The 15,951-nt window shown below is 34.8% G+C and overlaps 1 protein-coding gene across 3 annotated transcripts in view; it reads left to right on the forward strand.

Annotated features, from left to right (window-relative positions):
- The window catches only part of trim67 (tripartite motif containing 67), a 41,115-nt gene that overhangs the window by 19,198 nt on the left and 5,966 nt on the right, over positions 1 to 15,951 (forward strand). For 2 of the 3 annotated variants that reach the window (XR_001425788.1, XM_015038735.1), the window contains exons 2-8: positions 3,954 to 4,049; positions 6,125 to 6,247; positions 9,116 to 9,226; positions 9,724 to 9,877; positions 11,613 to 11,696; positions 13,986 to 14,149; positions 15,460 to 15,598. Coding sequence is in view for 2 of the 3 variants with exons in the window: in XM_015038735.1 (XP_014894221.1) it covers positions 3,954 to 4,049; positions 6,125 to 6,247; positions 9,116 to 9,226; positions 9,724 to 9,877; positions 11,613 to 11,696; positions 13,986 to 14,149; positions 15,460 to 15,598 (871 nt within the window). In the remaining variant the exon portion in view is untranslated. The remainder of the gene's footprint in view (positions 1 to 3,953; positions 4,050 to 6,124; positions 6,248 to 9,115; positions 9,227 to 9,723; positions 9,878 to 11,612; positions 11,697 to 13,985; positions 14,150 to 15,459; positions 15,599 to 15,951) is intronic. The other variant, XM_015038736.1, reaches the window with a different exon arrangement.

The following is a 15,951-nucleotide window of genomic DNA, read 5'->3' on the forward strand; positions in this document are numbered from 1 at the left end:
CGGGATGAGCTCACTGTGGGAGTGTCTGGCTGTCAGAGCGGGATGGAGCGGATGCTGTGCAGATGAGGACAGGGATTACGGAGAAGGGGCAGATTTAATTTCAGATGAAAGCAAGCGCAGGTCTGAATGAATGAGTTTTACAGCACTGCCTCAGATCAGAATGAAGGCTGCTGAATGTTTAATCAATAATCAATAGCATAAACTGAGAAATGACGAAGTTAGAATCATTACTCAGGTAAAACTGCATAATTCAAATTCAAAAATACCTTATTGATCCTAGTGAGAAATTAAATGTTATAACTCATAGCAGCAGCTAACACTGTTAGCAGGAGCTAACGTGAAATCACAGCAAACTGAAAGATAAAAAGTGACAATGAAGCATTTTTAATGCTTTATAGCTGCATTCTGATACATATGAGAAAATGTTTTAATCCTAATAACAGTTTGAGTTAAAATTTAGAGCTCTATATTCTCTCCTTTCCAGTTAGCATTTCCAGTTAGCATCCGCACAAATATCACCTTATTTTGGCCAAATCTCTCCTCTTCCATTGTTTGGTTCTCCCGACTATCATTTTTCCTTTGTTATTTATTTATTCATTGCTTTCTATTTCAGCGTTCTCTGGTTCAAATTAAAACGACTGAACTTTACTTATACTGTTCTAGCTGGACCGAGCTAGCATACAATATCTAGCTAGGAGAATGTAAACAAAATGGCAACTTAGACCTTATAACAGCATTTAAATTTATGAAACTACACAGCCTTTAAAGTATGCATATGAAAACAAAAAATATATATAAAATAAAAATAAATGTACAAAAACCAGCTATTTATTAACAAATAATTAGTTATATGATTCAGGGTCAGTAGTTGTTACAAAAAATCAGTTTGGATGAGTTTAATACAAATAGAGAAGGAAAGAGTGATTAATTCACATCATTTGCACATTGCTCCATTAAATTGTTACCGTATTTACGACTTAACGTGATGAAATGGGTCTTCCCTGTTTCTGTTTCCTTCTGGGTCTTTGTGTCTGAGCTCATTCATGAGAACAGCATCCAGAAAAAGGGAAACAGGTGGGAGTGTCCTCAGAGCAGCAAATTCATCATGTGTGTAACAGTGTGAGTCTTCTTTGTCCTGTCTCCTCCTATTTACCAGTGATGGATGAATATGTGCACAACGAAAGACACTTTAAAAAAACCTAATAATAAATTCCATTTGTTATATTTAGACAATTTGATCTGGTTTTACAGTTTCCAGACACTCCTGTTGTGCTCCAAGCAAAAAATGTGGAAAGCAAAGGACAGAAAATATCCATCAGTTAATTGATTATTCCAATAATCTACAAGTTTACAGTAAGGGTGGAGTATTTTTAGATGCGCCAGATTTAGGCATACAGTTGTGTGTTTCCAAGAATCAACCAGAAAACATTTAGTTTAATCAGATTTTTTATATCTTCTAACAAAAAGTCAGCTCAGCAATAAATATTTTATCTGACGCTCATAAAATGTAATTTCACTTGTATTAATATAGATTTTTGAAGTGTCACAGTGACAAATGGCAATCAGTTTGCCCTTCCAGTAAAATCAATCCATTCATAGAGCGTGTGTTTCGTCAGCAGCTTTGGATGTGGCGTTCAGGTGCTGTAGGATTTCTGACTTACACTTAAGTTTACCTTATCTAGCCTAAAAATAGCTATGATTTTTATGTGCAGATTTTTCTATAATTGTAGATTTAAAATAAATGTATCTCAGAAATTTTCTGGAAAAACTTCTAAAAGTGGAAAACGTTCAATTTCCAATTTTTTGCAGAACATTTCTGAGATTAATCTAAAAATTTCAGTTTTTCTAGCAAATTTTTGATTTCTCAAACTCACAGATTTCCATGTTTTTTTTTTATTGTAGAGTTCTTATGCAGATATTGATCCAAACCCAAGCTGCGTTTCCATTGACCATAAAATTATCCAAATTGGAATTACAAAAATAAATTTGCTTAATGGAATCACGCCAATTCCAAAAAAACCTCATTTTTTCCGATTAAAAGTTTTTGTGGTAGAATGACGTGGTTTTTGTCTCTATCAATATTAGTGTATTTCACAAAACCACAACAACGAAACTTTTATCGCATCTCACGAGTCACGTGATGGACAGCAGGATGTTACTACTGGCAGAAATGATGAAGACGACAGGAAGTAGTTTGATGATGATGGCGTTGCATGTTTTTTAATGATTTAAGACATGAACATACTTGTTCACATGTGATTTTAATTGTGTTTCTTATTTAACGGAAACAGTAATTATGAAATTATGTTTTTCGTTTTACATTTGCAGAATATCAACATGTTTTTGCATATTTGTAACAGTAATACAGTCACTGTGACGGGTCACTTTGTGTTGATTTATCTTATGAAATCCTTGCAAAATACATCAAGTTTTGTTTGATATGCATGTTTATTAAACTTAATTAAATTTTGTTTGAGGCATGGAAGCTGTAGGTTGAGCTGCGTTCGTTAACCTGTATTTCTGCAGCAGAGCATCAATATTTCATCCAGCTGCTGCAGGACCCAGATATGCTGAACTGCATTAGCTGTTTGTTCATTGACAGCTTCAGTGCTTCTGCTCAGATTCCAATATTAGCTTAACCTTTATTTACATCACAGATCTGTAATTTGTTTGATTTCACAACAGCATTTTAGAATCAGGATGTATTTGGTTTGCGTGTTATTTAAGAACATATAAGGATTTGTTTATTTAAAGCCAGTTTATTGAGGATTAGCGTATTTTTCTTCTCTAAATCCCATTAAGAGTATTTGAAATTAATAATCCTAAATGTAGCATATGGGTGAGGTTTGGTATCTTTCTATTGATTACTACAGAAGAGTATTATTTGCATTAAATGTGAATTTGCAAACATGACAAATTGTGTTTTCATGGATTTTCCAGCCTCTAATCTCTGCAGATGATCTGATGGAGATTTTAAATTTAATCCATATTATAGCGACAATGAAGAGTCTTTTATTATTATTCTTTTGGCATGTGGAAGAAATTCCCAGGGACTTTGTTTCAGGGTTAGGGTTAGGATCAGGAGTACTGGGTCTGGTTACATAACCAGCACAGAAGCATCACTGGTTGAACTGGTTGCACAGTTTTACTCAGAGGGATGGAAACCTTAAATCCACACACACACTAAGATAATATAACTGATTTATTTATTTTACTTTTTTCATTCTCAATGTTCATAGCAGGCTTGTTTGGAAATAGTTAATTTCTTTAATAAAAGTGTGTTTTAATGCATATTTAATTTTAAATTTATAGATTTTATACATATACAGCTGCGACTGCGTATTAGGGCCCTACTACGAGCAAAAAAAATAACAATATAAAATTACAAGAATAAAGACGAAATAATACGAGAATAAAATTGTAATATTACCTGTAATACTGCAACTTTATTCTTGCAATTTTATTCTCCTAATATTATGACTTTATTTCGTAATTTTGTTTTTTATGTGCTTAACGTGGTCCTAATACTCTGTCATGTAAAGTAAGGCAAATTGCTTCAAAACGAAAACAGAGATATGAACTGCAGCCTAATGGAGGGATGTCCAAAGTGTGGCCTGGGGGCCATTTGTGGCCCTCTGGAGGATTTTGTTTGGCCCTATAAGCATAGGGAGGGATTTTTAGAAACAACTAAAAGGTTCTCTTTTTTTGGTATTAAATAATTTTTCTTTTAACGGCTTTACTGAAAACAGCAAGCGCCAAGCAGTTTTCGAAAATATATACTTATTTCATACAGCAACAGTGTAAGAGCCTGTGTGTTTTTTTTATGTATTCAAATACTATATTGAAATATTGTCTATAAGAATTTTTTTTCAGTTTTAATGAAAAGCAAAATGTCTTTTTTGGACGTTTGGAGACGTGTGGCCTGATGTGAAACCCTCGGTGTTTGTGTGCAGTGCCAGCTCTCCCAGGCTCTGAACGGCGTCTCTGACAAAGCAAAAGAGGCCAAAGAGTTCCTGGTTCAGCTCAAGAACATGCTGCAGCAGATACAGGTGAGCTGAAGGACGCCCACAAACGTCACCTGAACATACAATCTGCAGGGAGGTAAACCTGTCAGTAGCTGTGTTTCCACTAACAATAAAACTGCAATTCGACATTTTAAAAATAAGTTAGGCTATTTCTAATAAACTCTTTTTTTAAAATAAAAAATCGTGTTAGTCGTGTTTAAAAAGTCGATCATTTTCAACTTTTCAGACTCAGAAATATCCATGTTTTTTGTCACAAATTTCTGAGTTTAGAATGATGTGCTTTTCCTGAGAATTACAAATTTACTTTAGTCTCAGAATTTTAGATTTAATCTCAGAGGTTTCACTTTTTTCTCTCAGTAAAATCTTTTATATATTAAATCACTTTAAGTTCTGAGATTAAAGTTGAAATTCTGATTTTCTTTCTAGAAATTTGTGAAAAAAGTCAGAACTCTGGAATTAAAGGTCTTTTTTCAGTGGCCCTTGTCCTCTTCAGAATGATCGACGTCAGTTAACTTCTATAAATTAGATTTCTGTCTGATAGTTTTGCATTTATTCCATCAAACGATGAAGCATAAAGGTGATAAATGTTAGCTTTGGAGGTGAGTCGACGCCATCTTCAGAACAAAACCATGAAGGAAATTTCTGCTGACTGAACTCCCAGCAGGCGACTTTAAAAAAAAAACTTTTTTGTCAAACTCTCACAAGGAAACACAGAAGCAGAAAAGATAAAATTCAGATTTTCGTTTTGAACCCGAAAGAAAATACTCCTTTTTGTTAACTTTTTTCCTAAATAGCAGATTGTGTTTCTTTTCTTTGCATTTTTCCTGCAACAAAATCCAAAATCATCACTTTTTACATATTCATTTAAGTATATTTTCTCTGAAACACCTGCTTGTAATGAAGCATAAGGCCGAAATAAATCAGCCGTAAAGTAACATTTGGTCTTTTTTAGATCAGTAGAAGGGAAATAAATCCAGTAGATCAACGAACCAGACAACAAACGATACATGCAGAGTGTGTGTGTTTCCCTGCAGACTGTTTTACTCTGCAGCTGATCTCCACTCGCAGCATCTGCCGCTCACGCACACACATTTCCTCCAACAGCATGTGCAGGAATTAAGAGTCTTAAAATAAAACAGGGAGGATTGAATTTAAATTAAAAAATAAAAGTTTTGTTTGCATGGCCTGAAAGAGGGTGAAATAAAGAGACGATCCTCTTAAAGATCTGAGCTCAGTGCCGAGGGAGCCGCTCCAAACGGGAAAAAAAATATACGGTTTCAGACGTCGTCTCGTAATCGAATGGATTCTGATGTTCAGTTTGTTTTTTTTAAATAAAATTATGTATTTATGCGCTAAAGAAAGGACCCAAAAGTGGATTAATTGGGTTTATTCTGAAGAAAATTCTTGTAATATTACCAGAATAAAGTTGTAATATTACCAGAATAAAATCCAGAATAAAGTCGACATAAACACAGCATCAGATCATTTTCAGTAGCAGGACAAAGCATGCAGCTGCTTTTTCTCATAATAATACGACTTTATTCTCATAATTTTATAGCATAAGTTTTGTAATTTCATCTTTTTTTAGTTTTTTGCTGGCTAATACTCTGTCGTAAGTCCATGCTGTTTTGTTTTGGGGTTCCACATAAGAATCCAACAAAATAAATCGATCTCTGTGGTCACATGTCCCTGTAATCCAGCTGCTTGCTGCTCCGACCCGGAGAAAAAGCTTCTGGCTGTCAGGAAATGTTTTACTGTTGCAGCTCAAACTCAGAACTGCAGCCGACAGAAGATATCCTTTCTTCCTGTGCTGCATATTGAGAAGTGGGGGATGGTTCAGACCAGAGTGCAGCCTCCAAACTAGAAGAAGTAATTATATTTGTATCAACGCTAGAATAATCACCGCCCTGTGTTCATGTTTGTGCAGCCGAGACGATAAATTTACATTTTAATGACAAACAAAAAGCATCTCTGAGCTGGTGGGTAAACACATTTACACCAACAGATCCTATTTTCACATCCGATCACTGAGAAACGTCTCAAAGGAAAATAAATCGCACTGAGCTAAGCGCTACTAGCATGATGTTTGTTTGCTCCAGGAGAACGGAGTGGAGTTTGAAGCCTGCCTTGTGGCTCAGTGTGACTCTCTGATCGAGGCGCTGACGAGACAGAAAGCCAAGCTGCTCACCAAAGTCACCAAGGAGAAGGAGTACAAGCTGAAGGTGAGACCCACCGACCCACGCAGACTCTCAGTGTGCGACAGTGAAAGAATGTGAGGGATCTGTAGAGGTATATGTTTCAAAATGTTTCAAGATGTTGCATTACACAACGTGATTTATGGACTTTATTCTGATCTACAAGAGTTTATAATAAAGAACTTCACGAAAGCCCAGAAGATTTAAAAACTATGAATTTAAATTGCATTTAATTATTCAAAAAAATGGTTTCAAGCTAACGCTCACTAGCAGGGTTCCATCTCCTAGTAACATCTTTGGCATATTTGAAGATGTTTCCTTTTTCATTAGAAAATTTGTGGCTTTTTTTCTCCAAATTCTGAATTTCATCTCATAATTCTGACTTTAAAATGAGAATTCAGATTTTCTTTTTACCAGAATTTAGATTTTTTTTTATTCAGAATTCAGACATTTTCCTCAGAATTCTGACATTTTTCTCAAAATTCAGATTTTTTTGCAGATTTTAGATTTTTTTTTCCCTCAGAATACAATTTATTTGCTTAGAATTTTTTTTCTCAGAAATTTGTTTTTTTGTAGAATTCAGTTTTTTTCTCAGAATTCTGACATTTTTGACTGAATTCAATTTTTTTTCTGAGAAATTTCCAAGTTCCCCCCCCCCCCCCAAAAAAAATTCAAATTTTCAACTTTTCAAGCTCAGAATGTTATTTTTCTAGAACATCTACGAGATTTTTTTTTTGCGAAAATGCACTTTTTTTGTTTTTTGTCTAATTTGGCCCCAATACGTCCTAATGTGCTTTCATTGGTTTTCATGTTTTTGTAAACTCTTTTTGTGATTTATGTATTCCATAAAAGCAGCTTATTTTTGTTTTGTCTTCATAGAAAACCATTTCCATGTTTCCCATGTTCCTCCATGTAAATATCTCCATCAGTTTATTCATTTATTTATATGAAATGCTCCACATTTCATTTATTTAAAATGTCAGATTGTGAACACAAGTCTTTTAGCAAAATCTGCCTAATCAATTAAAAAGCACAGATTTTTAAAGCCAGACTATAAAAGTTTAGAAAAGTTTCTATAAAATTGAACATAATGTTGTTTGATAAAGATTGATTACATCTGCTTTTAATAGTAAAATAATGTTTGCTTCTGTATTTAGAGCAGAGTTTTTCCGCCTCGGTGCCTTTAGCTGCTCCGGCGCTCTTCATGCAGTCAGTTTAATTAATTCTGCAGGAACCTCATAATGACCCATTCATCAAAATCAGGTGAGATGAAGCAGAAGGATATTGCTGCAATTATCTAGATGGTGAATGAAATAATGAAAGGTCTTTGGCTTAAAATGCCGTACAATATGGTTCAAAATGTCCTTTGATTGGTTTAACTTAATATTTACACAGACTGTTCAGTTTGAGTTGTAATCCTTCAAAAGTTTACTTACATGTGATTTTGAGGATGATTAAAGACAATCAGACTCTGGTTTTTATAAAATTTGTTATAGCAGAAAATTAAAACAGGTCATTTTTAAATGACTTGTAGGAATTTTAGGAATAATTGAAAAAACTGTGGAAATAATCTAATCTATCCACTCAAAAGTACACAAATAAAAGACAGGAATAAACTAATATGGCAATGCCTTTGCTACAACAATGGACAGAGAAAACTGAAATAATATGGCAAGACCAAAGAGCAACAAGAAAACTATCAAGCCATTCACGTTTTAAAAAGCCAGATGCTCAGAGTATCAGGTGTTTAGTGTAACTCTTTATGCTCTTCATATTTCAGGCTAGACAGTTGTTGACAGGTGAATAATTAACTTGGATATCGTTAATCCTCAAACAAACGAGGCGACTAATCACAAAGACTCCGTCTAATTAACTCAGACTCGTCCAGGCGCTCGCTGGTTTAATTATCTGAGAGTCACAAGATGTTTTCTGTCTGATCTTCAGCTCAACCCAGAGCACAGAGGCGTCTCTTCTGCTGTTCTGCTGTGTTTAGTTAAAGACCTGCTGGTGGCGATTTGCTCTTTTTGCTCTCATGCTTCTAACTGGCTGATTAGGACCACTAAAAAAATAAATTCTGACTTGAACCAAAATATTCTGACTTGTTTTCATAGAATTCTGAGTTTAATCTCAAAATTTGTATTTTTTTTTCTCAGAATGCAGACTTTTTCCTCAGTATTTGTACTTTAAAGTAACAATTCTGACCTTTTCTGTGGAATTCGGATTTATTCTCAATTTTTTTTTCTTTTCTTTTTTCCCCTCCAGAATTTGAACTTTTCCCCCTCATTAGTACTTCAGTCTGAACATTCTGACTTTTCTCAGAATTAGAATTTAATCTCAAAATTTTGGATTTTTTTTCTCAGAATTCAGATTTTGTCTCAAAATTTTGACTTTTTTTCTGAAATCTTTGACTGAATTCTAATTTTTTTTTCTCAAAATTTGACTTTAAACTTAGAAGATTGATATTTTAATTTTGAGGGGGGAAAAAAAATCATAATTCTGTGATTAAAGTCAGATTTATCTCTTCGATATGACGCCCACTTCATGCCAGGTTCCTTTCTTCATCCCAGGCTTTTGTTTACCAACACGACGCCTGAGAACAGGTTCAGTCAGCTGTAGCTTAACGGTTCTCTGCAGATGCAGCCGTAACTAATTTGTGATTTGAAAACAGAAGAATTGAGGTGAAAAAGCACAAACAGAACTAGTGACCTCTAAAAACTCAAACACCTGAGACGCAGAGGTATTTCTCTCCCTACCCGGATGGAAAGTGACCTGGAGATTTGACCTCCAGTGTAGCATTAAAGGTCACGCCTCCATCTTGAAACTTTTGACTGGCAATATAAACGTTGCCTTTGAAAGCAAACGGAGTTGAATCCTGATGAGTTTGATGTTTGGCAGGTGGTGCGAGACCAGATCACCCACTGCACCATGAAGCTGAGGCAGACCACCGGCATGATGGAGTACTGCCTGGAGGTCCTGAAGGAGAACGACCCCAGTGGCTTCCTGCAGGTAGGGAAGGACAAATACCCAAAATAAAACAATGAAATTACACTGATTAGTGTTTAATTGTGTCTAGTTTTAAATCTACTGCAGTTAAATATGAAATGGATACAAAACATGATCTGCTTTTGAGTTTAAATGACTTAAAAACGGCCACACAAGCATCCCATCCTCTCCGTTTATCCTGGATATTTTATAACATATTGATCAGGTTCTTGGTATCAATAGTGATGTCTAAAGTCTTCACTGAGGCTGTGAGGAATAAACCGCTCTGCAGTTTGGACCAAGCTCACAGAAAATGTAGCAAAACAAAAACAGCTGCAGGGTAAATGTTTTAAACCCACGTTCTAATGTGATGCATTCGTCTATTTTTCATCTCCTGCAGCAGTAAATGATCAAACATTTTGCTCCAGTTTCTGTCGTTTTGAAGGCAGCAGAGTGTTTGTTACAAATTATTCAGCGTCTGTTTTTCAAACGTCGGGCTGCGTTTTGATTTGGCTGCTCAGATCTCGGACGCCCTGATCAAGCGGGTGACGTCGTCCCAGGACCAGTGGGTGAAAGGGGCCCTGGAGCCAAAGGTCGGCCCCGACTTTGACCTCAGCCTGAACACCGACTCGCTGATGCAGACCATCCTGCAGCTGGACTTCTGCCAGGGCAAAGGTGAGCACACCTGACCAGCAAACACTCTGCTATGGAGCTACAGAAGGGCCAAGAAGTTTGATCTAAAGAAGAAAAAAACAGAAAATAAAAAGGATTTGAAACTGAAAAGTTACTTTGAAACTCAAAAACAAATTGGAATAAAAAAATGTAAACTGAAAAAAGTTTTGAAGCTGAAAAAAAAAAACCCTGTTGTGGTTGAATATGAAAATTTGAACCTGAAGAAAATATTTTGAAACTGAAAAAAGAAATGGTTGAAACTGGAAAATATTAAACTAAGCAAAATTTGAAAATGTGAAAAAAAAAAAACATCTGAAACTGACAAAAATCGACACTGAAAAAAAACTTTGAAACTGAAAAGTTATTTTGAAATTGAAAAGCAAATAACTGAAAAAATAAAATTTAACTGAAAAAAATGCTTCGAAGCGGAAAAACAGAGTTTCAGCTAAAAAATGTTAAACTGGAAAGAAAACCAGATTTCAACCTGAAAACATATATTTTGAAACTGAAATAACGTCAAATGATTCACTCAGTTGTATCTATTTTCATGTTCTGTTTTCTGCACAGCTTCACTGTGCCATCAGTTATTTTTTATTTGTTTCTACTATTACAGTTAAAACGTCTAGCTCTCTGTGTTATGAGGCACTTAATGGTGAAGAAAATAAAAACTTAATGACATGCATTAATTCAAACACTGTTACGTTACTTTAAGTGCTATGAAAATATAATTAGACTCATAAATCTGCAGGTTCTTGAAGTGGAGCTGCACTTTAGCAGAGTTTGTGTAATCTGAGCTGCAGCTTTGATCAAGCCGCCTTTGTTCTGGTGACACAAAACTCGCCGCCTCATTTCCCCACATTCGCATCTCACTGATCATCCAGAACACAGCTGCAGGGTTAAAAGATGGCCGATCAGATTTTATTTGGCGTTTCAGTCTTTGACATTCAAAGCTACGACAGAGTGTGGGAGTCTTTCTCCGCGATTATCATAAAAATGATTCAATGTTTGATGAGGGAAAATTCTGCTGATTTTTCTGGTTTTTACTTTGCTGAAGCCTGAAGAAGAACTCGAAAGAGAAGAGCGCACTTTGCAAATGTCAACATTATTTTAAAAAAGAATTGACCTTACGAGAACAAAAAAATAAATATTAAAATTAGACTTTCATGATATTTTACTATGTCTGACATGTAACAACAGAATCCACTAAATAATCTCCATTCATTAGTTAGGTGTGATGGTGTGTTTGGGCCTCATAGATGGAAACAAAAAGGTGCAAATTTCTGGCAAAAAAGTTCAGAACTTTTGAGATTAATCTAAGAAATTTTTTAAAACAAAATGAAAATTTCTGAGTTTGAAACGTCAAACATGTTTGACTTTTGAAAGTCATACTGTGACTATATTCTCATAATATTTTGACTTTAAACTTATTTTAGTTTTTCTAATACTTTGACTTTACTCTTGTCAAAGCATTACAAGAACTTTAGATGAAGTATTACCCTCTCAGTAACTTTGTTCTTATTGTTTTGACTTTATCCTCCTAATTTTATTTTTTATTTATTGTCAGTATGGCCCTAAAACTCCATCATAGACTCAAAATAAAGACATTTATAACCATTTTATTATGATTTCCCCGCAGCCTCGGCTCCGTCGCTTGTTGAACTCATGTTGAATTTTCCTCTGGTTTCACTCTCTGCTCTCCTGTTGTGTGAAACTCCCCAAACCAACGTCCTGTTTCCAGATGTGCAGGAGAAACCGCTTTTGAAACTAATGCAGGCAGCAGCAGACAGTGGTGAGGCTGAGATGGAGGCCGAGAGCCCCGGAGGTATTTCAGAAAAAAAACAAACCCTCAGTGAACCTTTGTTTCCATTTTTAATGTATTTTGTCATTCCTGCCTCATTCCTCTGCAGCCCTCACCGTCATGTCAGCTGGAAACTCACTTCTCCTTTTGTCCAGCAGCGTCTCTCTGCATGGTTAATGTTTTTATATCACCTCTGCAGAAATTTATTCAAGCTTTACAGCAATAAAACATTTATTTATATCAAGAGTTTATACATATTTTTGCCGTTTTACCTTAACTACCAACATAAGTTTCTTACAAAGTATTCACCTTTTAATACCTTTATTTAACAAACGATAACACTACGTTTATCCAGAGGCTTTTACTGAAATCGGCTATTATTCTTTCTTAAACCTGGATAAATATAGGAATCGTTTTGACAGAAAGTGACCAAAAAAGGAGCACATTTAGACATGCAGACTTTATTGTTATTCAATTGTTCATTTAAAATGTTCAGTTTGAGCAAAATTTCATTTCAAGGCTCCATTAATAATAAAATAAATAATAATAACAAGTATCAGTCTAAATATATGAAATAAAAAGTTGTTTTTTCTATTTTTGGCAAAAAGCTTGTTGGAAATGTCTGTTTAAAAAAATGAAACATTTTAAGTTTGAAATTTTTTGGCTTTTAAAACTCAAAAATTTCTAAATTTCTTTCTAGAAAATTTCTGACACTAATTACTAATTTCTTGAGTTTTTTGGCAGAAATTCACTCTGCCGTTTTTTTTCTTCATTTCTATTTTAAACCATAATAAACGGTTGTTAAAATCCCTTTCAAGTTTTTGATCTACAATAAATATCCATTTCTATAAATGTATAATTTTAATAGAAATAAAAATAATTGGGCTACTTTATTTGCTTGTTTTTAGGTTGAGTTGGATTGGCCTACAAAACGCTTCACATTTAGAAAATTATAAATATTTTTACTGTTTTGGCTCTTTAACTAGATTAAATAGTAAAAAGATTAACTTCTTTGTTTTAAACAGTCACTGGTTTATATTTAGTCACACATATTCAGGGTTATATAAGACCTTTTATTCAGCCATGGTGCTGAAATCCAGACTGAAGCTCAGTTGGAGTCTTTTATAAAATAAATTTTGAGCTTGGAGGAAAGAACAGAGTGAATGGAAGGAGAACATTCTGCTGCGAATGGAAAAAATAAGATAGAAAATGAATATTCTGAATGAAAATCCTCTGGTGATTCCCGTTCTGTCATGACTGCTGCCTTTCCCTTGTGTCTTCACAACTGTTTTTGGATAAATATCCCAGAAAACTCATAAAAACTGAGTTATGACTCAAATCTGCATTTTGTCTTTTTTTCTCCTGTTCAGCACCAGTTTCCTCACAGCACCGCGGTTAGACTGATATACTTCTGACTAAATATAATTTAATTCTGCTTTTATGAATGTATTCAAATACCAGAAAATATGACGGAATAATAGGGACGTTGTAGATAGAAAACAAAAAAGGAGTAAATTTTTGCAAAAATTTGTGAAATTTTCTATAAAAAACAAGTTGAAAATTTTCAACTTTTGAATTTTGAATGTTAAAAATTTCTAAGACTAATCAAAGTTTCCAAATAATTTTTAGTGAATTTTGGACTTTTCAAACGGAGATATTTACCTGTTATTTTGTACAGAGAATTTTTCAGATTAATTTGAAATATTTAGATTTTCTTCTGCCAAATGTTTTTACTTTTCAAACTCAGATATATATTTTTAGAAAGTTTATGAGATTAATCTCAAAATTTCTGAGTTTTTCTTGCAAATTTTTAACTTTTCAAGCTCAGAAATTTCCTTGTTTAGGATTAATCTAAAAACAACTGACTTTTATTTTTCTATCTATGATGGCCCTAATCCTGTGTTGTCAGATATAAATTCAGCCAATATAATCCTAATTTCATGCAGATTTACCACCTGGATCCAGTGATTTGTGCCCCTGAAGTCAGAGCTTGTATCAGTCTAACCCGTTCACCACTTCCACCGCTTCCCTTCAGAGTGTTAAATGTCCTAGTTAAAGTCTCCAGTGATTTCCAGCTGTTGTCCTCCAAATGAACCTGGATTTCTTTGCCCCTCTGAGGCGTTTTTGTGCTCCCTCTAGGTTCTCTTTAAAGCTCCTGTTTTCTTCCCTCAGCTTGTTAAAACAACACCAACCAGCGTCCTCCGTTTTTCCTCATCCAGCTTTTATCCTCGGACCGCCCATCCCCCTTTCCTTGCTCCTTGCTTTCTGCTTTATGTCTAGATTAATATTGCATCCACGTATCTCGTTCCCCAGTGGATTTAGGACCCGCGGTGCCAGTGGCGCCTCTACTACAGCTGGAGAAATGCTGCACCAGGAACAACAGCGCCACCCTGGCCTGGAGGGTAACTGCGCCTGCCAGTTGCCCCATTGAGGGCTACATCCTGGAGCTGGACGATGGGAATGGAGGGCAATACAGGGTTAGTTATTACACATGCCTGGTACAAAGCAGCATGGAGGAAAATAAAGGCCACTGCATAAAAATAAATTAATTAATGCAGACGAGCAACAAGCTTCAATGGCAGAGATGTGAACTTTCTGGAGAAACATGTTTTATTTTATGGCTGATTAAAGTCAGAATTCTGACATTTCTGATGCTAAAATCAGTATTATGAGTTTAAAACAACAATTCTGAATTTAATATCAAAATTATAAGAATAAAGTCAGAATTTTGAGATCAAAGTGAGTATTCCGAGATTAAATCAGAATTCTGAATTTAATTTCAGAATTAAGGTCAAAATTATTCCTTTTTTTTCAGATTAAAGTAAAAAAAAAAACTGTCAGAATTTTGAGATCAAAGTCACTGTTCTGAGATTAAGACAGAATTCTGAATTTAATCTCAAAATTCTTGGAATAAATTTGGAGTTGTGAATTTAATCTAAGAATTTTGAGAACATTGTCAGAATTCTGACTTTCTTTTCAGATTATTCTCTGATTTCTTCCTTTAAAGCCAGAGTCATTATTCTAAGATTAAGCCAGAATTTAATCTAAGAATTAAGGTCAGTATTCTTACTTTGTTCTCAGATTAAAGTCGGAAATCTGAGACCAAAATCAGAATTTGGATATTAAAGTTCTAATTCTGTGACTTATTTCAGGTATTTGTTAGGGGTTTTTTTCTCTCCAGTGGTTTTAATTCTCTTCCATAATCTAAAATGAAAGACTAGGACATATTTCACTTTTCTACAAAACCATTGTAAAAACAAAAAGTTTAAACAGATTTTGAATCCTTAGATTATACTCTATGCAGATGATATTGTGATTTAAATGAGTAGGAAGCAGGCGGATGACAGTCTGTAGTGAAGCATAACGAGTGTAACATGGAAGCTGAGAAAGGTACATAGAGTTGAAATGTTGATTATTAGTGCATGAAAACAGTGGAGTATTTGTGTTTTTTCCAGCATCATGGTAATTAGAAATAAAATTAGCAGTGACAACTTAACGTACCTCTCCCCAAACATGCAGAAAATTTCTTATAGCTGATCATTTTGTCCAGATTATTGATAAAGAGCAATAAATCTAACCAAAATACAGCTATTGGTGTCAAACTTTCTGTTGTAGCTCTTGTTATTTATAATGAAAAAGCTGCTCTGGAATATGAAAAGTGATTAATTACGGCATGGGTAAACAAACATTTCTCGACCTCTTTGCTCATGTATTATGCACATTATAAGCTGTGCTTGCCTCCATGTAAACGGCATTAGTAATGATGCTGAGACATGTTGGACCTCAGGAGGTGTATGTGGGGAAGGAGACGGTCTGCACGGTGGACGGCCTGCACTTCAACAGCGCCTACAACGCCAGGGTGAAAGCCTACAACGCCGTCGGAGTCGGACCGTACAGCAAGACGGTGGTGCTCAAGACTTCTGACGGTAAATAAATCATGTCTGCACGTACAGTTTGGCTTTTGTTTGTGTGAATTTTCTGTTTATAAAATCATGATGTACAAAAAGAATAGTGAAGGAGACGTAAAATGAAAGTCAAAAATAAGAAAGATTATTATTTCTCTAAGAAATTTTAAAAAATAATTTCTATCCAGCATAAAAAGATAATTCATGACTTAAGTGTGAACAGACTTTTTGTTCGCCATTATTGTGACCTAACCAGCTTCCTTAATGGTTAGGATTGATATGTGGCCTATACTCCTTACATTTTTTACACAAAATCATTCTTAGATAATAGGATTTTTGAATTTTCAGAATGAACTAATTTAGGGCGTCTGTCA

The sequence above is a fragment of the Poecilia latipinna genome, unplaced genomic scaffold (genome assembly GCF_001443285.1).
Source record: "Poecilia latipinna isolate Pla-1442-1.1 unplaced genomic scaffold, P_latipinna-1.0 Scaffold450, whole genome shotgun sequence".
NCBI classification, from domain to species: Eukaryota; Metazoa; Chordata; class Actinopteri; order Cyprinodontiformes; family Poeciliidae; genus Poecilia; species Poecilia latipinna.